Below are 25,107 nucleotides of genomic sequence, written 5' to 3'. Positions count from 1 at the left end.
CCAGGCTGTGGGTGCGGGCGGGCTCCCGCCTCGCGCCCTGACGCGCCGCGCGCATGCGCGCCAGCGCCGCTTCCCCGGCCGGGCCGCCGGCGCCAAGGGCGTCCCGCTCGCAGCGCGCATGCGCACAGCGGCCCGTGCCCCCGCCCGTCTCCGCCCGCCGGCGCCTGCGCAGCGCGCCCAGGGGCCGGCCCCGCCCGACGCGGCGCCTGCGCAGTGCGGGCCGCCCGGCTTCCGCCTCCTGCGGCGCTGCCCTTCGCGCTTCCGGGAGTCCTCGGCTCCGCGGAGCGACCGGCGACGGGCACGGTGGCGGCGGTGGTCCAGCGGCGGGGGCTCGGCCCCGGCTCGGCCCACCGCGGCGCCGGCACGGCGCCAGCCGCAGCTCTGAGGGCAGCGGGGCCGCCGCCGCTGAGGTAAATCCGCTCTCGTTCCCCTCTCCGGGCCACCGTCCCCTCGCCGCGCCGGGTCCCCTCAGGGCGCCTGCCGCCGCGGGCTTTCCCTGCGCTACCCCCACGGCCCTCGCGGGGGCCCGGCCCCGCGGGTGGCCCGGTGAAGCCCCGGTGAAGGACGAGCGGGGAAGGTTAGCGGGGATCAGCCTCCTCTCGTGGGGCAGGTCGGGCTGAGGGCTGCGCGCCCCGTCAGTCTCCGTCCTTGCGGTGTTTAGTGTCAGTTCCTAATAGGGTGTTTCTGGGTCTCGGCTGTGCGCCTGCCTCTTTTCGGGTTATTTAAAAAAATAAAAATCATCTGACAGCAGCCATGGAGACAAGTGCATGGAAGTGTCCCTGTGCCCCAGCGCGGTTGTGTTGTAGAGCCTCAGCTGCCGCCGTGGGAAGCTGAAAGGGGAAGGAACAGCAGTCACTTGACACACCGCTCTTTGCAGTAATGTCCTACACTTGCTCTAGGGAGTTTTGCTCATTGACATGGTGCTGGTTTTCCTTCTTTTCAGGAGGGAAGAACAGTGCTTACAGGGTGTGGGAATGCAAATAGTTCACACTCTGAAAAAGGAGAGGGTAGATTCGTACAGCACAGCACATATGTGATCTGTGCTGTAAAAAAAGGATTGGGAAATCAGTGGCTATTTCCTACCCTACATATACAGCTGTATAATGGTATCAGGGTGCTGAATTACAGTGGTGTAACTGTTTGCTTTGCTGAAGACATAATTAGGTTGAAGTCAATGTGACTGTTCACATTAACAGACTTAAATTAGATCTTTTGAAATGGGTATTCCCTGACTTTGAAAATTTACAGATAAAGTAGAGTCATACTGATTCATTAGTAGATGAAACTGATGTAAAATTTTAGTGGTTTTAGATTAGAGCTAAATAGCTGGAAGCTCTTTGTGACTAAAAGAAATTGGTAATGCTTTTCATCTCTAAAACTTTCTCCGTTTTGCTCTAATATAGTGTATTTTATATCGTATATATCTGATGGATTTTTTATGCCTTTTACGAAGACATAGAACTTTTAAGGAAGTAAATTGATAGAATTCTGCAGCAGTTGAAAGGCTGAAGATGAAGAATATAGGGGAAATGTCAGGCTTTGTATGTGTTTGGTATGAAACAAAGGCTTTAGCACTTCTTTAATCAATATTGAAAATTTCTAGTGAACATAGTTCATCTTTGATGTATGACATTACTTTTTGGAACCCGGAAGGAAGAATCACAGGTGGATATTAATAACTGACAGAAAAATGTGCTTGCCAGCCCGATACCACAGTGCAATCAGTAAATGTGATAGCCAGGCTATCTTCAGTTGAGTGTGAGGGTATAGTGTATTGTGATGAATGCAAAAATTAGCATTGAAAAATTAAACTCTGAAGCAGAATGTGGTTCATCCAGTTGCTGTTGGCAAAGGAGTAAAACTTTCAGTTTTCACCTAGCAGTACTGATATTGGTTTAAACATCTAGCTTTCTGGAGTCTAATCTGAGTTAGAGTTTGTGGCCCTGTTCCAAAAGAGGTAAGATACAAAGCCCAGCCATAGATTGTGTTCATGTCCTCCTCTCAAGTAAAGGTTGTGCTTTAATCCAGAAGCATCTGTCCTTGCTGTTGTAGTTTAGTGAACTCTTCATTTATCGGATAATGTGTATCTTTGCTGGGTACCAGAGTCTTGTGAAGTATATTTTCTTTAACTTCCATATCTGTGGGGGAAAAACTGTTGCCAAAAAGATACCTTGCTGAATATCTCTGATGTTATTTTTGTGCTTATGGAAAAGTGACTTGGTATCACAAATCTACCAAGTTTATTGCTGATAGCAAAGCTCTTCAATACTTTTTATAAATGTGTGTTCTGAAGACATGCATAGATTTTTTTCTTACATTTTGAATAACTTGCTTTACTCTGAATTTTCATTGCTGGGTTTTGAGGATGTTTATAAAGGTGCTACTGGCATAAAGACATAAGTAGTTAGATGACCAGCTTCTTAGTAAGACATCCATGCTTATGCTTAAGTACTTCTATATATCTCTTTTCTGAGATTATTTAGAAGAAGCCCATCCTCTTTTCAAAGCTGAAAAGAAACAATTCCAGTGTTTTCCTACGGCCTGGCACTTGTTGTGTAAGAGACTAGGGTAAGGAGAATCATCACAATAGCTTGAAACTTGACTGTGTTAAGTAAGTATTCCCTGAAGGTTGTCTCCTGAACATGTTGCTGGGTGTTTGCATATAAAAAGCATCACATCGTTGAGGTGTTTCTACTGTAAAGTGTCACTGTGTGCCTGCACTGCAGCAGGTGTGGGTCAGTACAAAGAAGGGCTACCAGGCATGAACAGGAAGTTCATGAGATAAATATGGTGCGAAATACATTAAGTTAGAGCAAAAGCAATAAGGATTTAGGGAAATGATGAGCTATGCCACCAAGGGTATGGGATAGGTTTGGGGCTAAGTTGATAATAACACTTTGGGATTGTACGGTGGATTCACATCACAAGCAATTTCAGCTGCTCTTTTCCAGAGTTGGGTGGCACTGTGTTACATATGTCCCACATTCTTGACACTGGGCCTATGTCTTTGTAATTACAGATAGCAAAAGTTGAGTCTGTCAGGGCTAAACCGGGATTGTAGATGATGGATTGGGTCTTCTGAATACTTGCTACTCTAGCCGTTCTCACACGTTGTGGTTCCTGAGAAGGGTCAGCCTTGAACGTAGCAGAGGGCTCCTTGTACAGAGCTAGGCCCTTGCTGGGGCTGAGCTAAAGGCTTTTCAGTGTGCTTTACTGGTTGTTGTAGTTACTGGAGTAGTTTTATTTGTTTGCTGTGAGGTTGTTTGCTAGATCAGTCACTAAGAAGTTGAAACAAGCCACAGTTTACTTATTAAATGGCTTTGCAGTTCGGATTGCATGTATCTGTAATAAAAAGTAGGTTATTCACCTAAATTAGGCATGATTATGTCTAGACATTATCTGATGGCTATTTATCTGTCACAATGAATGGTTCACGTTGCCCATGGAATTGGATGTGATAGTAGGTATGTTCATTTGGTTTACTGAAAATTTTTGCAGTTACTGAAGTTAATGTTCACACTGTAACCTTTTAATGAGACCGCAGTTCTGTGATTGTGATTTGCCATCGATCCTGTGCTTTCTAGGTAGGATTTAAATCCGTCGTACATAATAGCTGTGGTATTATTGTGTTAGTGTGCAATATCTGTTAGTGTCCCTACAACTACTGACTACGCAATCTGAAATTTTGAAATAAAAGCATTCTCTTTACTGTTCTAACTGAAATATGAGGAATTTTAGGAACTGTCCGTTGTATAACTTGAAGGAAAAAGCGACCAAAAAAGATTTAGGCTTTCACAGCTGATGGATTTTTAGTCTGTATATAAATTCTTATTTGTATATCTGTTTTTTTTTAAAAAAAAAAAGAAAAGTTAGATTTTTTTTCCTACAACAATGTTTTTCCTTTCTTCCTCAGAAAATAGCAGGGAAGAGGACTCTGCTTAACCCTGAAGTGCCCTTTTTTTTTTTTTTTTATTTAAATGATAGCACAGGGGCCTCATGATACAATAGTTGTATCATTCATCTTCCTAATGCCTGTGGTAACCTTCCAGTAAACTTAGAGAAAGGAGATTTGCTGTTGCAGTGGATCTTCTTTAGCCCCATTAGAAAACTAAAAACATCTTAGGCGCAGTCATTTTACAAGACCATCTTTCCAATGATCATGGGTTTGTAATGCAACTTCTTCAAGAGTTGGTTTTTTTATTCCAATAATATATCTGCATTTTGGGTCTCTATTACATTAACTATTCTATTTCATTAGGTGCAGGTCAGATGAGACATTCTTAACCTGACAATTCCAAGTAACACCCAAGAGTAGAACAGCATCAGATTAGGTTTAATATAATCACCTGTGCAAACACATGATATTTTGCATGAAACATTGAGTAATTTGTATCTTCCAATGCTAGATAAAGATTTTTAAAGGGTCAAATGAAAAACTGTTGCTTGACATATCAAAGTGTCATGCTTTGTTCTGGAGGTTTGTGCTTTAAGTATACAACAAAGGCTCAATGTAAATTTGGTTAGGACAGGCATTGAAGCAAATAAATTAATAGTCTAGAGGAAAGCTGTGAGCATCTCAGTGGGGATGCTTAGCTTTTCATAAAGTCTTTTCAAGCATTGATCCTCTTCCCCTTGCAGGGGACCAAGGTAGGGGGGTAATGGTGTAGGCAGCTGGAGAGGAGAACGACACACAGGAGCAGGGGAGGGAGAAAGCACATGAGAATGACTAAATCTATTATTCTCATGAAAGCTGAGCTGTGGTGGCACTTCCACATAAACCAATAACTTGTGAGGCTATGATAAACACTGAAATTTTGCACAGAATTAAATTTAGGATTAGGTAACTGACGGAACAAATCATGTCCCTGTCTTGTCAATGAATTCTCTGTTAACAATTTCAAATGATGACTCTGACTTTAATATTTCACCTGCAGAGCCTTAACATGTCATCTTCTATTGCTTGTCATCTGCAACGCAGAGAATGGGTGGGTGACATTGCAAATTAATGTGATACACTCAACCTGCCTTCTTGTGTGTTTCTTACTTAGTTTCCACAAAATGCCATGTCGATGACAACTTAATGATTGTGGAATTCACAATATTGTGAAACTTGTTTAACAAAAGTATAAAAGCTTATTTATAAAGCAAAACAGAAAGCAATCAGTAGCTTTATGCAATTATATGTGCATAATAAGCATTTGCATTACCTTTTAGGCTTGCAATAGAATATATAAATGAGTTTAAATAAGACAAGAGGCTTCTTATTTTCAGGGGAGGTCTGCATTGGTATAGTTACCCTTGATTTGGGAAAATTTGAAAATGTATACTGAAGAACTCCATCATTAAATGTCAGAATCCTTACATTACTCTCAAAATATATTAAAATTTAAATTAACCTTCCAATTAAAAGAGTGAAGCTTCCATGTCACAAAGCTTATTTTAAAAACTAGAAAATAAACCAACTGAAGAAACAAACCTAGGTACTTCTTTAGCCAGCTTTAATCAGACACAAATTTGAAATTCCTACTCCAAGCTAGTAATTTTATTCTGTACCATATAAAACAAAGCAAGAAAATCTTCCTTGATCACATATTGGGGATTTAATTGCCAGACAGATGTTATAGTTTGCAGCAGTAGGACTGGGTGAGAGGACGGCAATGGCAGTCAATGTTGTTGTGCAGAACAGGGGTCCCAACTTAATTTGCCAGAAGCCAGTGCAGCAGCACTTTCTGTGCAGCATACATGTGGCCACTAATTCTTCCAGTCAGAAATTCGAGCCCACCCCTCTTCTGTTCTTTTCCCCAAATAAACATCTAACTGAAGCTTTTGTGCTGCAGTCCTGCTCTAAATGCCATGTCATGGTTTCCAAAAGTTAACTGCTAAAACTTTGAAACTTTGAAGTACCTGGTTTTCTAAATAAGTTCCTCTTCCTCTTTTATTATGAAAAAGGAAATCTTCCACTTTCTACACATCTACTGGTGTTCTCTTACTTTGCACAGTCTGTGTTGGATTTGAGTGTTACGTCCTTGTGAAAAGGAAGGAATGGGATTCAAGATTGTGGCACATTTGTATTGTAAAATCAAGCATGGTTAGAATAGCTTATGCTAGCATTTTAGTCCTTATTCTGATTTGTATATCGTAAGTCCTATGGTAATTATTTGCCTATATGGTGGAATTCTAACAAGGAAAGCTTTCGAAGTGCATATTCCCTTTGGCAGAATTGTGGGCCATTTTCTTTTATAAATAGCTTCTGGAATGAGTAGCTTCTTTATTTTAAATTGGCCATAGTTTGATCTAATAATTAGAGTTAAAACAATCTTTCTTCCTGTGTTATCTAACAATTATAAAAATACTGGTAGGCATGCATGCTTGTTATTAATAACCTGGTACCAAAAACCTTGCTGTAAGATCTGAAGACAATCAAGTAAGATTATTATTTTTTGCATACTCTAGCTCTTAGTCATACAGGAGTGGCAAACAGGAAAAAGTCTTTGGATACATTAGATTGTAATGCTAAAATCTGGATATCCAACTCATCTTAAAACCGAAACAGTGTTACTTGAAACACTGCCTAGAGTTTTTTGTTTTGTTCTTTGATAGCTTAATCTAAAAGATTTTTCCTCTTGATCAGAAGCTTGTTTGCTGTAAGTACACACAGCATATTTCAAAGTACTACTATCTATGTATATTATTTGTGCTTAACACTATTTTCCTGATGAAGCAAGAGTGCTTTGCTAATCAGTTTGTTGATGGTGTCTTTTCAGATTACATCAGATATGACTATGTGAATAGACTAGGAGAGCCCAAAGGAAGGACATGATGTCAGAATAACATAAAAATATTTGTGAGGTATGTGGGGTTTTTTTCTGTTGTGCTAAAAAATTTCTTGGTTGTCCTTAATACAGTTAAACAAAATGAATACAGTAATTTTGTGCCATTTTATTTGTATGCTCAAGGAGCTGCTTGCAGAGTTGATCTAAAATTCGTATTTGTAATGACCTACCCAAATATCGATTTCCCCCCCGCCCCGAATCTTGGTGTCTGTTCTGATTTAAGGTAACTTGTTGATTTGAGCAGCTGAAAACTTGCTTTGATTGAAAAATAGTTGTCGATTTCTTCATCTGAGGTATTGCACCTTAGCTGGAAGGCATTCCAGATTTGTGTTCTGTAGGAAGTTTCAGAATTGATGCATTGGTTCCTCTCAGATACTTCAGAACATCTGTGCAGCAGGAGGTCTTGAAGGAGTGGGGTTTCTAAACTTTGGTGGAAAAAAAAAAGACATTTTCTTTGAAAATAAGTTCCAAATGACTTATGCATTGACTTTTTGAACAAAAAGAATTGGGGAAAAAAGAATACTAAAAAAAAAGGGAAATTCTAGTACTTTTGCTATTGTGAATTTGGTTGAATTTACCCTAAATTTGAGTTAAGAAAAACAGAACTTGCAGTGAAAAAAATATTCTGATGACAAGCCAGCATGTAAATGCATTGTAGTTGACTGTGTCTGCAGTACCACTGCTTATGTCTTTAGAAGTTTGATTCTTTAGAGCATTTTTGGGGTATTTTGTGTGTGTGACAACTTTGACTGTCAGCTCTTCATATACTTAAAGGCTTAGTTGAAAGTTTACTGTACATACATTTTTATGGGTCCTTTTTTTTTGACAAAGTTAGACGATAACATTTCTTAGAAGTTTTATATGCCCATTTTTGATTAAATAATAGCTGCTTTGCCTAGTTATCTTCGTGTTCTAGCTGCTAATTATATAGGCTTCATGAAACTTGAATTTTCTTTTTCAAGTCTTGACCACAAGTGGTTGAAGTTCTAAAGTTCTATTGAAATTAATTGGCATAGATTGTAATTTTAACTGTAAACATTTAGAAAGATTAGGATAATTTAAAGTGGCAGAAAAAGACGGCCTTATCTAGGTTAAGTTAAGCTTGAATTGCTTTTAAGGAAGGTGAAGTTTATTCTTTTTTAAAAGTGTTTTTCAAGTATGTGGCTACCTTCATCCATGGCTTAGTAGCCATACTCTGGTAAGAGAGGGGACTTCTGTGTAAAAAAGACAAACAAACCAAAAAACCCCATTGTGTGTATAGAAAACACAGTGTAACTAGTAGAAATTGTAACCTTGCCTTGTTACCAGCAAGGTGTGTTTCGGTTTGTTCTGTTTCACAACCAGAGAACGTAGCCCACACTGAACTGTGTCCTGTATCTCAACGAGCTATTTTATCTGTTGCTCTGGGATCTCTGCACTACAATCTACATATACTTGCTCTCATTTCATGTCTTGCATTATTCCTGCCTAGTTCCAGCATTAAGGCTTAAGAGTCAGAAAAATTTACTGGGCAGAGTATGCTTATCTGATTCCTGGTAGATAGGACTGAGAATTTTTTAAAGGGTTTAGAAATACATAGTTTCATCTGAAAACTATCTCTGTGTGAGTTTCTTTATCTGGCAATGGTAACTTTGACCATTTTAGACTAACAAAGTGATCCTATATTCAAGGTCTTGGGATGTAAATTAGAGTGCCATAGTTCCTCCCAGTCATAGGCTACCGTTAATAAGGGGTAAAAATGGAGACTTCTGCGTGGCTGTCATCAATCAGTATAAATGCTTTCAAGTTTCTCTCAGCCATGGCCTTTAATAGCATAGATCAATATGATTTTTAAAACACAGTATAGTTTTAAAGTAGCAGGCTATTCTTGATGCATAATGTTTAAGCTTTATTTTGTCTCCTGTTTGTTGATAGCACTTCAGTTCTGCCATTCTATATCTTTGCTTGTTAGAGGTGTCTGGAAAATAATTCTGTTTTCATGGAAACTATTGAGGTTTCAAGTCTTGGTTTTGTTCCACCTTGGAACAACAACAAAGCCCTAAAAGAGCTTTCATGAATCAGATTTTCAAAAACACATTCATTTAATTTCATGTAATCCACTGCCATGCTAATTTAACCACCACCATTTGTTTCCCTTAAGTTTGGTCTGATCTGAGACAGTTTTGTAAGTTATCCAATATATCTTTGCAACAGGTTTGTGGTTTTTCCAACACAATAGCACTTTTGTCAACAAATTTAGCTGCTTTCTAACTTACTGTGTTTTTTGTTGTGAACAATATACTAGAACAGCTTTATTTCCATTCTGTTTTTCCCTTCTGCTCTTCCCTGGGTTGCTGGAGTACTATGAAAAGTCAACAGTCTGGTGCCATAATTTGCTGTTTTCTGAGAGACATGAGCTGTAATTTAATGAACACTTTGCCATTTTAGTTTGAGATAAAAGAAAGAGGTTGCATTTTTGACAAAAGAGGAAGAATGGTTTACAAGTACAGCAAGATGGAAATGAAACCATTCTAAAATCCCTTTGTTGAGCATTGAAGTTGCATGATTGTGGTGGCTTGACCCTGGCTGGACACCAGGTGCCCACCAAAGCTGCTCTATCACTCCCCTCCTCAGCTGCACAGGAGAGAGAAAATATAAAAAGGCTCGTGCGTCGAGATAAGGGCAGGGAGAGATCATTCACCAATTACTGTCACGAGCAAAACAGACTCAACTTGGGGAAAATTTATTTATTACCAATCAAATCAGAGTAGAGTAATGAGAAATAAAACCAAATCTTAAAAAACACCTCCCCCCCACCTCTCACTTCTTTCTGGGCTCAACTTCACTCCCTATTTTCTCTCCCTTCTCCCCCCCAGCAGTGCAGGAGGACAGGGATGGGGTTGTGGTGAGTTCATCACCTGTTGTCTCTGCTGCTCCTTCCTCCTCAGGGGGAGGACTCCTCACACTCTTCCCCTGCTCCACCGTGGGGTCCCTCCCACAGCAGACAGTCCTCCATGAACTCCCCCAACGTGAGTCCTTCCCACAGGCTGCAGCTCTGCCCAGACTGCCCCAGCGTGGGTCCCTCCCGCAGGCTGCAGCCCTTCAGGCACAGCCTGCTCCAGCGTGGGTCCCCCACGGGGTCACAAGTCCTGCCAAGAACCTGCTGCAGTGTGGGCTCCTCCCTCCACGGGGCCACAGGTCCTGCCAGGAGCCTGCTCCAGCGTGGGCTTCCCACGGGGTCACAGCCTCCTTCCCCTGTGCTCTGGTGTGGGGTCCCCCACAGGCTGCAGGTGGAATCTGCTCCCCTGTGGGACTCCATGGGTGCAGGGCACAGCTGCCTCACCAGGGGCTGCACCACGGGCTGCAGGGGAATCTCTGCTCTGGTGCCTGGAGCACCTCCTCCCCCTCCTTCCTCACTGTCCTGGTGTCTGCAGAGTTGTTTCTCTCACATATTCTCACTCGTCTCTCCTGTCTGCAGTTGCACAGGTTTTTTTTCTCCTTCTTAAATACATTATCCCAGAGGCACTACCAGCATCGCTGATGGGCTCGGCCTTGGCCAGTGGCGGGTCCATGCTCTGTTGGACATGGGGGAAGCTTCTAGCAGCTTCTCACAGAAGCCACCCCTGTAGCCTCCACACCCCCCCTCACTACCAAAACCTTGCCGTGCAAACCCAATACAATGATTAAAAAAAAAAAAAGTTACGGGATTATAAAACTGAGTAAATGGCTTACAGAATTGTTGATGAAAATTTGTAAATGAGTATCTTTTGATTACAGAAACATTTGCTTTTTATGTAGTCATAGAATTCAGATTTAGATAAAAAAAATCAGTAATGTATTTTGAACTTGGATATATTTTATCTTACAGAGATGAAAAATGAGAGCCACCTCTATTTCCAGTTTCCTCATGCATAATAATGGTATCTTTGCTTCCTGCAGGGCAAGGCCAGAAAACCATGCAGTCATCAGGGCACAGATTCCGTGATGTTGAGCACCACCCGCTTCTTGCTGAAAATGACAGCTACGATTCCTCTTCCTCAGAGGCCGACATGGCAGAGAGGGTTTGGTTCATCCGAGATGGCTGTGGTATGGTCTGTGCTATAATGACATGGCTTCTGGTTGTCTATGCAGACTTCGTAGTGACTTTTGTCATGTTGCTGCCTTCCAAAGACTTTTGGTACTCTGTGATCAACGGTGTACTCTTTAACTGCTTGGCAGTACTAGCTTTGTCATCGCATCTGAGAACTATGCTAACTGATCCAGTAAGTATGCGATTGTTCCTTGACGTTGGATTGTTCTCTCACGTAGCTCATCGTCTGCAGAGAAATTTGGAGAAGTGGTACCAGTCTTCTCCTGCTAGGAAAAGTAGTGTTAGATTCAAAACTCGCAAGGGGAAGGGATGATATCTGTACTTTCCCTGTTGTTCTGTTAATGAAACTATAAATAATTTTTTCTTGAGGAGCAGGCAGTATAAAAGTAATTTATAAAGGAGAGGTAGGCTCGTGAGAAATACAGTTTATTTGTAAAATATTAACCCAGGTTCTGAAGAAGCTAATAAAGCTTCAGTCTTTTCTGTCCCAATTTTTCTTTTTTTCATCAGATATATTTTCAAAACTTCATAAGAAGTTGTAGTTTCATCCTGTTGTATCATTTGAAATGTATCTTCCATTTATGGCACATGAAAGAGCTTTTAGAGGTAGACATGCTGAAAAACCTCAGTCACATAGTGACGTAAAGTAAGAACTATTGTCCTGCATGGTTCATGCATTGTTGTGTTTAGGTATTTGGAGTCAGTGGGAAAGGAGATTTAAGTTTAACCCACATTGGAATAGTAGGTGTAAGAGGTCTTGAAAGTACTAATTTTTTCAGACTTTTCAATTCAAGTGTTCCAAGAAATTGCTTATTTTGTACTAAAATCTATTACTTTTTTTAGGGAATAAATCTGGAGAGAGAGGGATGAGGGGCGAAACGTTTATTTTCTCCAAATTTTTGAGACAGCAACAGCATGTATAGAAATTATGGAAGCATTCAGAAAAACATCAGGGTGTTGTAGTTAATGGTTTTCTAGGTCTTTGATTTACTTCTGAGTCCTCACCCAGTGATAAAATGTTACGACTTCTACAGACTATGACAGCTAAGAAGGTTACTAGTTTAAGGATAGATCGCTTAAAAATACGTCCTGGTAAAATTGTGTCTCTTTCTAGACCTTTGTTGTTCTTTATGGATAAAACATGATAGAAATAGAGATGAATCACTACCTTTCTTTCTCCACTCCTTTCCTGCTGATTCCCAGAATGGAACACAATTGTGTGGTAGAAACTCAGCTTGAAGGAAAAAAGGAATAAACTGCCTCAAAACATATATGAATTAAATTTACTCTTATGAGTGTAAAAATAGATTTTTCATTGAAAGGAATTGGTGACCAACTGAGACTATGAAAGATGTTTTTGAAATAGAGTATAATTTTATCAATAAAATGTTAAAAGCATGCCTGAAGTTGTGATCCTTAGTGACAGGGGAATAGGTGAATGTGAGATGTGTTTTATAAGCATAAATTTACCTGGAACAAGGTAAATTTGTGCTTTAGGAGTTCTCTCTGAAATAATTCACCATGTTTACACCAAAGTATTAACTTCAGTGAGAACATACATATTGCAAAAAGCACTTCAGCAATACAACATGAGTGTTCAAGAAACTGGCTTTCGGTTCGTACCCCTGCAAAGGCCACCTGGCTCAGGTTTGAAGCACCACTTAGCTGGAGTTCGTCTGAGGCAGAACTTGGGCTGTGTCTCGGACAATACAAACACAAGATTGTTATTCCAGGCCATAGGCAACAAAAACTTTCTGCCTAAGTACAGAAGTGTTTTGCAATTGAATCTGAAGTGCCTGCTGCTTTCTTAATTCTGTCCTGAAAACTTCCTTAAGGTGTCTGTGTAAGGTGATGATGCTGCCAGTGGGGTTTTTTTGAACAAGGAAATAATTATAGAATGTTGCAGGTGATTTAAGCCAACCTGGAGAAGGCTATCCCTGTGTGAAGTAAGAGCTGGCCTGGAGGAGTTGGTACAGAAAGACCATTGCACTTTCATTTCACATCCCGGTTCACTTCACAATTTCTTCCTGTCACAGATAAGCCTTTAGCTTTATAAATAAGCAAGGTGACAGTGGTACTGTCCATTATTTTCTTCTTACTAGTCGAAAGTTAGATTCTGTTCTCAGCAGGCTCTAGATTAATATTGTTACTGGAAGAAGCAATCCTGCCTACTATTCCTGTCTGTTCATCATCTTCCTCATTGCGCTGAAACAGCTTCTAATGCAGTTCAGTGGTGAACAGCTCAGAGAACTAATCACTAAAAAATAATTTCTTTTCCTGATGGGTTATTTTTCTCCTGTATCTATTCCTTCAGCTGTTTACCATATAGCTATACAAACTTTCACAGTAGCGGTGGGCAGCAGGAGATGTTAGATGTAGAATAAAGAAGTCAGTGGTGGTTCATGCTGACAGTGTCCAAGCTAAAAACTTAAGTATAAAGGAAAAAAGGATGACTGTTGGTTCTCAAAAACTTGTGTATGTGGGGCAGGTGGCTAAATCTTGGATTCAGAGAGTTGAAATGACATTTTTCAAGTAGTTGTTGCTGATTTAACTTTTGTGGATGGCTTGACCTAATAATCGAATGTCACAACAATTAACATATGCTGCTGTAAGAAAGCACATCTCCTTTAGTAGTGCTTGTTCAGAGTAACTTCTCAGCAAATATTGTAGTGCTTTTACCTGCATGTAAAGATGTCTTCCTCTTCATTTTATGTATGCTGGTGACAGTAGATTCTCTCAGAGTTATGCTAATACTTGGCCATAGATGAGTCTTGCTGAAATGAAACTGAATTTGAGGTCAAGCAGAGGTAATTTATTCATTTGGAAATGATTCTGGCTTATGGCGGACTAGCTTTGAATAAATGAATTTATTTCAGCAATTATCCTGAGATTACTGGTATAAAGTCTATAAAATGTATATTTAAATGCTCTCATACCATTTAAGAAGCTTTCTCTCCTTTAATTGAAATGATTTCAGGGGGCTGTACCCAAAGGAAATGCCACTAAAGAATACATGGATAATTTGCAACTGAAACCAGGAGAAGTGATCTACAAATGTCCAAAGTGCTGTAGTATCAAACCTGAACGTGCACACCATTGCAGGTATGCCATAGTTTTCTTTAAAGCAGTTATGCGTATTGAGCCTTGGAATAATGTCCCTGATACTTATGTGTTAACTTTTTTCCCCAAAATTTCTTTTGGTATCCAATAAACTTTCAAGTTCATACATTGCAGAGTATTTTATAAATAGGATATACTATGGCTAAAAATGAATGTGGGTGAGGGGAAAGAAGCAAGAGACTCGGGAGTTTTAAAAAATAATCATACTGAGGTATTTTAAATACTTTTTTGATTTGTGAATATTCTTTCCTGTGCATCATTCTAATTATTGTGCCATACTGTTGATAATGCAGGGCAAAGGGAAGAATCTCAAGGACATTTTGGACAGAAGGTGATTTAAGAAATGACTCTGCAATCTTAATTTAAGAAAATAGAGATTAGTTTTAAGCTATCACTTTAATTTGTGTCTTCTCGTCTTCATAGTGCGTCATTTTGGTACGTGAATTGGCAGATTATTTTCCCAAAGTTTTATGCATCGTGGGTTAAATGCACCTCTGCTTATTGAAGATTCATTTTAATAAGGACAGAAGTGATAATAATTTAAACTGAACATGCTATGGAAGAGATAGTAAATTTATCCATTTTTAATTAATTCTCAATCTTTTGAGTTTTCAGGCACTGTGGATATGCATTTGTAATGTTTATTGTGTGAGAGTTGAAAATAGATATGCCTGCATAATTAAGACTTACATAAGTATGTAAATGTTTCTGGTGGCTCTCTCTAGGTGTGAGGAGTGATGTGTATTGAATTGTGTGGCGTATTCAATTTAAGTCTCTGAGTTAGTGCCCGTTAAAAGAACAGAGTGAAGTCTTGTCAGGACTCTCAAATTATTCTGTAAATTTGTGGTTTCTAAATTAAATGTCTCCGTGTATGTCACTTATCTGTATGAAAGTTATGGCTGAGAAGCTATTTCCATTATAAATACTCCGCCTTGGCACTGAAATCTTGTTCTTCTCTCAGATGCGAGTGGGTTTTTGTATCTGGAGTGTGAAGGGAAAAGTTTCATGTATAAATAGTCAAGTATAGGATTATCTTCAGTTAGTTTATCTGTGTTGTAGGTTAGTTTCTTGCATGGATGCAGGTACCAGGCCTGCCTTCCTGTGCAGCGAATTGGATTCTGGCTGGCTTTATTAGCTCTGGTAGAGCAGTACGTGAACAAAGCTGTGCCTCTTGCTCGGTGGGCCTGGGGGTGGAAGCAGTGCAGCTGCTTTCTTGTGGCAGAATATAAGCTGTTCATCTCTGGGGATCCAAACGAGCTTTGTGCAGTCTGTTCAGATGTCCTGGCACTGCGTTCACGGGGTGCGCTGGAGGGACACCTGAGAGCCTCTGCTGAGCGTAGGTTGCATCTTGCTCATTTTCTCATCTTGGATTTAGGCTGATTCCTGCAGAGACTTTGCCGGAGTCTTTGTAAAGTGTTTCTCACATCTTCAGTCCCAATAGGATTTACCAATTTGGAAGTGACCCTAAATGAAGACATCTTATATTGAACTCTGCGTATGAACAAAAAAGCTGGAGTACTGGAGAGCCTGGAGCCCATGCAGCTGCATGGCTCTGCGTGGGCAGTGCTCACCTGTGAGACCTGGGGCTTACAGCTGTAGAGGCTTCAGACAAACCCTGCAGAGTCCCTTGGGTGCCTCTGGGCCCTCACCCTCAGCAGGTGCTGAGTTATTATCTTGGATGTTCTAGTAGCCTGTGATCCCAGTTAAGGCGGTGTCGATTGCAAAATTATTTCTTCATGGAAGAAGAATAGAAATAAACTTAAGTAGGGAATTCAAATACATTGTTTATGGCTAGAATTTGGATTACATTTATTGTTAGAGCAAGAATGGGTAGTGTCTACAATGAAGGAGATCTGTGATGCTTACAAAGGGTTTGTTTTCACTAAGCACTGGTTTAGGGACCTGGCTTTGCATGTCTTGTGAATTGTTTTACTACTTATGCCTTGGTAAAATACACTGTGAGATGTTCCACGTAAGGGTAAAGGACGCGTTTTGGTGCTTGCACAGTGCATAGCTGGCTTCACAGAACATCTAAAAGTGTATGTACTATCCTTTTGTAAGCCTGCTGTCATGTTTTGCTCAGCAGTTGGATATCTGGTTTAATTGTCTTTGTTTCTGTTACTTGTACAATACGTGCTACTAGTTGTTGCTGTTTACTTAAGAAAAACAAAGGATTTTTTTGTAATTTCTTGAACATTGAATACATACTGCATAGACAGGTAAATGGGCTGGAAACCAGCTACCAGAATCTGATTCTTTGCCATAGATTTAGCACTGCAGAAGTTCACTGAATAGAAAAAAGGTTTGTTTGATTATACTGCCAACTTTTTATTGGCTTACAAACCCATTCCAAGGACGTTAAAAGGATGGGCTGGTCCCAAGGAGTCAAAGTGGCAATTTGCTGATAGAAGAGGCTTGAAAATGGAAATTAAAGTTGGTTCCTGTTGGGAAATACTTACACTCAAAGCCACAGTGTATGTTTTGAATAGTAAATTATTAACAGAAGAGACTCTTATGATGTAGTTATGAAAACTGTTGTGCAACACTGCAGCAGAAGTTCTTTTAAGGAAGAAAAATAGTTTCATAATACGCATTAGAGATGGGGAAAAAACCCAAACTTTTATTTACAGCTAAATATCTAGCCTCAGTGAAATACATTAAACTGGTATTTTACTAAGGAGTTAACATTTTCAGCATAAAGAGGTGGCTTATCCTGAGTGAATGCTATTTTGTTTTCACTGAAGGAGCACAGCTGCCATTATTTCTAGCCTATTCTGAGTGCCTACATTTGTATGTGGGGAACTGTTATTCAGAATCAAGTCACTGAGATGTTTGCATCAGTCTTCCCGTGAATTTCTGGTATCCAGACCAATTTCTCTGAAGCCATTAGCTGTGTCTGAATGTTATCTTTGGCATTCAAAACTGTAATTGCACCTGCAGTTGCCTGAGCGGCATTCAGCAGCAAGGCCAAGCTGGAGAAGACCTTCCTTTGTCCACAGCTGCTTGTTCTCACTCCCAGATTGCTCCTTCCTCTTGTGTAAGGCGTGAGTGTTCCTGCACAGTGAAGTGACCCAGGTTGCAGGTAACACAGTGACTTCCCCAAACTCTTGCCGCATGAACATCTGTGCTTGGACAGGGGAAGGAGTAGAATACAAGTGATGGGGACAGGAAGAAGGCAGAACCACTGTTCTAAGCATTGCTGTGAGTTTGATGGCTGGAAGTGTTCGCTGAATCGTGGTGTGAGATTAGAAATGAAGGCAGGGTTCCAGACATCTGATGTCTTGGAGAGAGAGCTCTGCGTGGGCTTGTGAGAAATACTGAATGAGCAAAAGTGAGTCCTGCCAACCTCATATCCTCCAGCGTTTGGCTTGATTGAGTCTGGATATGATTTTACTCAGTACTTCACATTAATATTCTTTTTAGAGTGACAGTATATATTCTGTGTTGCGTTAGGAGGCTTGCATGGTTGTGATAACTGGAATTAGCTCACCTTCCCACAGAGCTTGGGAAATTAATGAGAGGCTGAACTTACAGGTAGGAGGCTGTGAAATGAAAATCTCTTGGAGAGCCTTCTGAATGCCTTCTCTTGAATGATACCTGTTTCCTCTGCACTAGAGAATGGTCGCAGTGTTTAGTTATGGTATTGGGATTTTCATGTGTAACTGGCACTATTTAAAAAGTAATTTGCATCAGAGGATGAATCGTCTTTAAACAAGAGGCAGTGGGAAGGTAGAGGCTGGGTTATGATAGCTTCGGAGGAGCAGTGAGAGATTTGGGGTTCTTTCATATAACCTGTGCAGGAGTATGTTCTGCCTCTTGCTGAATTAGCTTATAATCATGCATATGTGATGTGCCTTAAAAATTATTTTATGCCTCAGAGCATTGATTTCCCCTTCACACACACCCCTTTCCTCACTCCAGTGACAATTGTCTAGCTTTGCTTCGTAGCTTGTCACTGCAGCACTCACAGATACCTACATAAATAAGCATGCATTAAAAAGAAAGGATTTTGAATAGTCATGCCTGCATTTTTTAGGCTTTTTTGGCTTTGTAACTGCTGAAATAAAAATGCTTAATATTTTGGATGTTCTGCAGGAAAATCTGGAATGCTTTGAGAGTGTGGCTATCTTAAGTACAAAACTAGAAAAATGAAGTATCAGCATTACTTAAGCTATTGATTTATGGAAGAACTTCAACACATGTTGCAACTTTTCTGTTTCTCTTGTATAACATTGGCTGCAGATGGAACTGAATGTAAGAGAAATGAACCCTCTGGTGCTGTATGGCCTAGCATGTAAAATGGAGCTGTTGAAATATTTGACTTTTCTTCTGGAAATAACCTTGACTCAAAACTGGGTAGAAACTAAGCAATTAGTTGCAGAACTAGCAAAGAATGGTAGTGTTCAAGTATTCATTAACAAGTAAGCAAAGAATGTGTGCTGCTTATAGTTTCAATATTTTTGTTTTATGTTGAGGAAGTGAAGTGTGACATTGTGAGCTGTTCCTTAGTTGAGATGTTGATTGCATATGTTCAAAATTGTATGGTCACTTGAAACCTCAAGAGTGACAATTTCTCTCTTGAAGATGTGAATTTTTATTTTTTTTTTTTCTGAGTCCTAAAGTAAATTTACAACTTGAAAGTCTGTAAACTTGAAATAATTGCTTTGTCTAAAAAAGCTGCTTCAGAAGGGAAGGGGTTTTTAACAGTAAAAACCAACTAAAATTAGAAAACAAAACCACACACTTTGCTCATTCAGTGCCACAAGTGTCTAAAACAAGTTACTGGATTCGCTTGACTGTGTTTGGATATGCAGTGATTCTCATATTAATACTGGTTTTCTTATGTGAAGAATGTCTTATGTTCACAGTCAGTTTTGTGACAACCAAAAGCTGAGTTGTGAGCAAATAGTTTCTTTAAAGAAATGCAAGTAAAAATCACTGTTTGCAGTTTGTCAAGAAAGATTTCAGCACATCATCTTATGACCACTGGGTACCCTTGTTTCTACATTAAAACGTGAAGTGTTGTTTCTCAACAGAAATCTCTTTTCCTTTCCTTCAGTATTTGCAAACGATGTATTCGAAAGATGGATCACCACTGCCCGTGGGTGAATAACTGTGTGGGGGAGAAAAATCAGAGATTTTTTGTTCTGTTTACGGTAAGTGAAAATCAACAGCAGCTTTACCTCCGTATGAATCTACCTTGATTGTAACAATTTTGGTTGTGCTTACTAGTGAGTAATGGCTTAAGGGCACAATTTTTTTGTGTTGTTTGTTGGGTTTTTTTCCCCTTCTATTCAAGATAGTCTCCAAGCAGGAAGATATTTCTGCTCATACTCATTTTAGTCTTGTAAAGTGCTGTTATTTTAAACTATCTTAATTCTACTGTGTTTTATGTAGTAACAGTTAGTGAAATGGTACGTAAACTTTCATTATTGCCCACATTTTTAGATTCAAGCTTAATTAGAATTTGTTTTTTAACATCATTGTATTGAATTGAAAATTGAAATAGGAAAGTATATTCGCTGTGCAGTGGTGAAGGCTGGCTGAAAGGAATGTCTGGTTTACTACCTGGCAGCAGTCAAAAGTAAGCACTCTCTCTTATTTCCAGATGTATATAGCCCTAATTTCAGCTCATGCGCTCATACTGTGTGGGTTTCAGTTTTTCTCCTGTGTCCGAGGGCAGTGGACTGGTAAGCAAATACTTTCACTGTCATAATCTAGCAGATATTAAGGGAAAGTCATAGCGTTCCACCTATTTCCGTGCCATGTATGAAATATTACAAGACTTCAATATTTTTAAAGTGAGGTCCTGAAAATATTTCATACCTGTTTACCTATCTCTCTCTTTTTAAGACATTCACTGTGAGAGCTGTGACTGTCAAGGGCATTCTCACTCCCTTTCCACATAGTAAAAATTTACTGCCTCTGTAATAGGAAGGAAACAAGTAGCTGGTCCTCGACCACCTCAGCACTGTACTACCTGAAGCTGCCAGCTGGGCTCTGTGTGTCCCACCATAGTTCTGTGAACAACAGCTGAAACTTAAACAAATGTTTCCCTCATTCTGTTATTGGAGCCAACTGTGGGGGTCCCATAGAAAAGAAATTTCCTAATTTGTTTGTTTAGGCCTCTGACTTACACTTCTTAATGTTCCAAAGTGCCTGAGCTCATTCTGATCTTGGGCATTTGGCAGAAGAGGGTTGATCATATGTTCTTCCTGGTACCAGAAGCAACAGGGGAATCCATGTGACTGTTTTTTGCGGAATATTCCATTAAATGGATGGAATCTTAGTCCTTTTTTTACCTGAATGTTCTGCTTCCTGTATACTATCCCATTTCTTCTTTATTTAACTATAGTTGAGTTAATCAGTTGATCAGAGGATATCCAGAGATGTGACTGTAAATCAGAACCTGGTTACTTTGTGTGGTGAATTAAAAAAAATAAGACAATTGCAGCACAATGGGATGTCTGGATTAACTAGCAAGTCAGAGCTGACAGTGCTGATGGTTTCTACAGTGTTTGTCATGCATGAAACTTCAAGCTGTTCTCATCTTTATATATGTGCAGTTCCGAGTACTTAAATTGTTTCACGTACAAACGTTTGATATCCTTGGAATATGAGGCAGCATTGCAGTAGTGCAGTACCATATGCTTTATAGGATGCCAAAACTGTTACTTCCTTAGAATTCTTTATTTCCTTGGGCAGCAAATAAAGCTGCTGCAGTGCTAGGAATTAGAAGTTTGTTTTAATTGTGAAATACACTTTCAAGTGTCAGATGCTTAGCTTTTATTGCTGTTTTTATTGAAGAGGGGATGTCTCAGTATGAATGTACTCTTTAGATTTTTTAAATTTTTTTTTTTATAACTACATACATCGTTTTCACAGAATGCAGTGACTTCTCCCCACCTGTAACTGTGATCCTGATGATCTTCTTGTGCCTTGAGGGTTTTCTGTTTCTCACTTTCACTGCAGTCATGTTTGGCACCCAAATCCACTCAATATGCAATGATGAAACGGTAAAGACTTCTACTTTTGTATGCTCTAACAATTATTCTAGGAAGGTGTGTTAGATGGTGTTTTATTTGCATGAGGGAAGACTCTTATTTTGGAGAAAACCTCGAATCTGAAATAGCTCATAATTTTTATTTTCTGCAGTTGTAAAGATTGAAATACTTTCTTGGGGTTTGCATTCTAACAGAAGTTCTTGCATTGTTTGCTTTTCTGACATAAATTTTATAATTAGGGTTTCAACTACAAATATTGCACAGCTTCTGACTTCAGTTTAGACTTACACTTTTCAACCGTCAGAAACTCCTGATAGGTGTCATGAGAAATGTCTGCTTTTCTCAGGTCTACACTTAAACTAGCTATCCTGTATCGACCCTTCACACTTCCCTCTACTTTGGTACACAGGGAAGGTTTAGACTGGCTCTTAGGAAGTATTTCTTTGCAGAAGGGGTTGTTGGGCGTTGGAATGGGCTGCCCAGGGCAGGGGGGGAGTCCCCATCCCTGAAGGGTTGAAGAGTCGGGTTGACCCAGCGCTGAGGGATCTGGTGGAGTTGGGAACAGTCAGTGTGAGGTTCATGGTTGAACTGGAGGATGCTCAAGGGCTTTTCCAACTGAGACGATTCTGTGACTTTACTAGAGGATAACAGTAGTTTAGACCTGTGGCTCCCTTGCCCTTAGATCTGCAGTGTTAAGCCTTGAGAGAACATTTTGTGATAGATAATTGTCTGGAAACATAAGGAATTTGAATCTTGTGGCTCTTCAGCGACACTGTTTAAAAGTGTACTTTTGTACTGAAGAGTAACTGTGAAAAACAATTAGTAAATGTGGAGCCTTCATTAGTGGGAAGTACAAAAAATGATCATCAGAATAATGCATGTGGGAGAGTAAGCCTAGCTTCAGTAATTGCAGTACAAAAGCCTTCTTGGAAGCCTTATTGTCTGGTTTTATTAACTGAGTAAGCAGCTTCTAGTGTAGGTATATTGCCTGCAGATCCTATCCTGTAACATCAGCTTTGCTGGTCATTTTGTCTTTTACTTTGAGGGGGGAAGAGCTAGAGGTAGACCAACCCTCTTGTACACAGTTTGTGTTCTAAGTCTTCTGCCCTGCACCCACAGGACTAAATCAGCCATTCTTATTTCTTCCTTACTAAACAAATAACAGTCAGAAACTAATCATCTCACTAGCTATATGTTAAAAGAATGCAAAATAGTAATCATTTTTGGTAACTGCTGTTAGACTTTACTAAACTTTAGACTTAACAGTGTGTCACTGCATGTCTGTTTATGTACAGGAGATTGAAAGACTGAAGAGTGAAAAGCCAACATGGGAGCGGAGACTACGTTGGGAAGGAATGAAATCTGTTTTTGGGGGTCAGCCTTCACTCTTGTGGATCAATCCTTTTGCAGGATTTCGAATCAGGCGACTTCTACTGAGAGCAAAGAAAGGAGGACCTGAGTTTTCTGTTTGAGCCTAATTATGCTGGAACTTGCAAGAATACTATATAATATTTATTTGGGGCCAGAGAAGGCTGTCTACATATAATCTGTGACCAGGTGAAACTGATATCGGACATTTGCTTGTAGCAAGCAGAGTTTTATACGTTTCTCGTCACAGACATCTCATTAACTTTCAGAGACGCGAACTGGATCTGTAATGGTCTTAACAGCAAGATAACAAAGGAAAAGCACGTGGTCACACTAAAGAAGCCAAATGTTGTCATGCTACTGTAATTTATTTTATGAGATTAATTATCCATTTTTGTTAAACCCTTTTTATTTGATAAATGTTTGGGGAATTACCTGTGTGTTTTTATAAAACGTATATACTTAGGTGCAGTTGTCAATCATAAGGAGGAGCATTATGGTGAAATGGATCTCAAATGAGACCTAGCCTTCTAAATCCAGTTTTCAGGGAATAGTGGTTTGTTCAGTTTTAATTTATATTTCAGCTTGTCCTAATAAACAGAGCTGTACTCTTGTGTCCCACTTCAGGCACACATTCCTCATATGCAAGTGATTCAAAGGACTGGTGCACACAACAGCATAACACATCAGAGGCACTGTTACACCGCTGCCAAATGTCTTCCCAGGCTCACAAAAGCATGTCTTGTGTTTGGCAGTATTAATCTCATATGGCATTTAGGTAAGTTCTAAACCTTCAGTAAACAACACTTTTAACTAACAGCTGTGGGCCAAATTCTGCCCTCAGTTATGCATCTCCAATTCTTAATGCATTGATTCTAGAGGAACTTAAGTGTAGGTGTTTGAGGATTATATCTAGTCTTCTGTGCAGGAGTAAGTGGGACCAGTGACTATCCTCCTCTGTGAGATTGAAATGAACGTACTGCAGACTGGAGTTAACTAACTGAAAACAGTTGTCTTTGTAAGGTCTTGCTCTGCCCCTTTTTTATTGTACAGACTTTTCATAGAAGGAAAGCTGTTGACTTCATGATCCCTTGAACAAAAGCATCAGAGGAGTGAGGGAGGTTGCCTCTTTCTCAAGTAAAACAGAGCTTAAAAGTAGAAAGATCTGTAATAGAAGCAATTATTTTGAATTTAACCATTTGCCAACCAAAACTACTTTCAAGAAATGAGAGCAATATAGATCTAGAACTGCTTTATGTGGGCCTGACAAACAACAGTAGTGCTAAGAAATGTTTATAAATCTGCAAGTAATGAAATAAAGCTGCAAGTAACGAAATTCAGCTAAAAGTTGATTCTTTAAAAATTAGATTTAGACTATTTTTTGTATTATTGTTAAACTGTTCTATAAATTACTGATAATGTAAAGGATAAAGCAGGAGCCTTGATGCATAGCTTGAAATTGTGCCTAGAAAGTAAATAGCTCCCTGTTCTGGGACTTGCCTTAAAATTGTCCTGTTCTTGCTTTTGCTTTGCCAGTAGCACTGATGATCTGTCCCACCTCAAGCAGTTCAACGTGCTGAAGAATCTTGCATTATAAAGTTTACGTACTACAGAAGCTATACTTTCTTTTTTCAGTAACTTGCTTCTCCATTTCTTTGTGACTGTTTGTGGCATCTTGATTCCAGCTTCATCAGGTTTTATACCATTGGGTGGGTGAGATTACTAAGGGATCCATTTATTAGCTATGGCCCTGCGAACAAAACTGTGCAATACTATGTAATATGGTCACTTTGCGTGGGGGAGATGGTGTGTAACACTGGACAATTTCTGGGTGGACACGTCCAACAAAATTGCAGTCAAATGAACAAAACTACGTCTCATGTAACTGAGAGGAAAGTTGGAAGTTCCACAAGAATCTTTGCATATTCAGTTGCACATCTTAAAGATTGGGAAAAAATGTGTCTGGCTTTGTCATGAGGCTCTTAATGTGTATATTGATTAATAAAATATCCTGATGAAAATCAGAAAATATCACTTCAAGCGGTTGAACCCTGTGACTTAGCAAATGTGTGCGTGTGTGAAATCAGGTTTACTTGGCTTTTCAAACCCTTGTTACGTTGTAATTTTTTTAATGTAAAAAAAATAAAGTAATGAAGTCTTAGTTGATTAACTTCTGCTCTAGATGTTGCTCTTTTTTGCACATATATGTGCATATTTGCATATATTCAGATTACAACAACTTCAGGGTAATGGTCTTGCATCCTTTGGCTTGTAATTTATATGTATATGTGTATCAGGTAACAGATGATACTGCTCCAAATTAAAGATGATACTCTGCTTATTAAGGGTTTCAAGCTATGCTGACTGCTTAGCTGCTCTTGGGCATTTCGTCTTCTGCATCCTCTGGTGTAACTGCTTATCTCATTAGTACCTGTTTGTCTAAGGCGAGTGGGAAAACAGGCAGTGAATCCTACCTATTTGAAAACTCCTGAGTTTCTTGGGCTTCGCACTTTCAAGGTATTTGTGTGAAATAGAGGTTAGGTCTCAGGTCTCCCTAGTTTCTCTGTGCAAATGTTGACTTTTGCCACTAGTTCTGTAGCTTCAAATACAAAGACAGCCAATTATGCAGCCTAGAAAGCAGCAGTTCGGGTACTTGTCAGCAGAACAAGTGACCCAACAAGGGTGAGGGCAAGGAGGACACAAGGCTTACAAA

General features: G+C 39.8%; 1 protein-coding gene across 2 annotated transcripts; it reads left to right on the top strand.

The window, feature by feature from the left end:
• The first annotated feature begins 270 nt into the window (after positions 1–270).
• ZDHHC7 (zDHHC palmitoyltransferase 7) lies at positions 271–24,564 on the top strand. 2 transcript variants are annotated; one of them, XR_012630627.1, is made up of 9 exons: positions 271–410; positions 6,765–6,849; positions 10,752–11,074; positions 13,880–14,004; positions 19,082–19,178; positions 19,631–19,712; positions 20,908–21,038; positions 22,322–23,172; positions 23,931–24,564. XR_012630627.1 is itself a non-coding variant. In XM_074882170.1 (8 exons), exons 3-8 carry the CDS (start codon positions 10,769–10,771, stop codon positions 22,496–22,498), a joined length of 918 nt encoding a protein of 305 aa, XP_074738271.1. In that variant the 5' UTR covers positions 271–410; positions 6,765–6,849; positions 10,752–10,768; the 3' UTR covers positions 22,499–24,564. The 2 variants fall into 2 exon arrangements, 1 of the variants encoding a protein (XP_074738271.1); XM_074882170.1 differs by having other exon boundaries at positions 22,322–24,564.
• Positions 24,565–25,107: the final 543 nt, after the last annotated feature.

This window comes from Strix uralensis, chromosome 12 (assembly GCF_047716275.1).
Source record: "Strix uralensis isolate ZFMK-TIS-50842 chromosome 12, bStrUra1, whole genome shotgun sequence".
In the NCBI taxonomy this organism is placed as follows: Eukaryota; Metazoa; Chordata; class Aves; order Strigiformes; family Strigidae; genus Strix; species Strix uralensis.
This window is presented reverse-complemented; position numbering and strand designations above follow the sequence as displayed.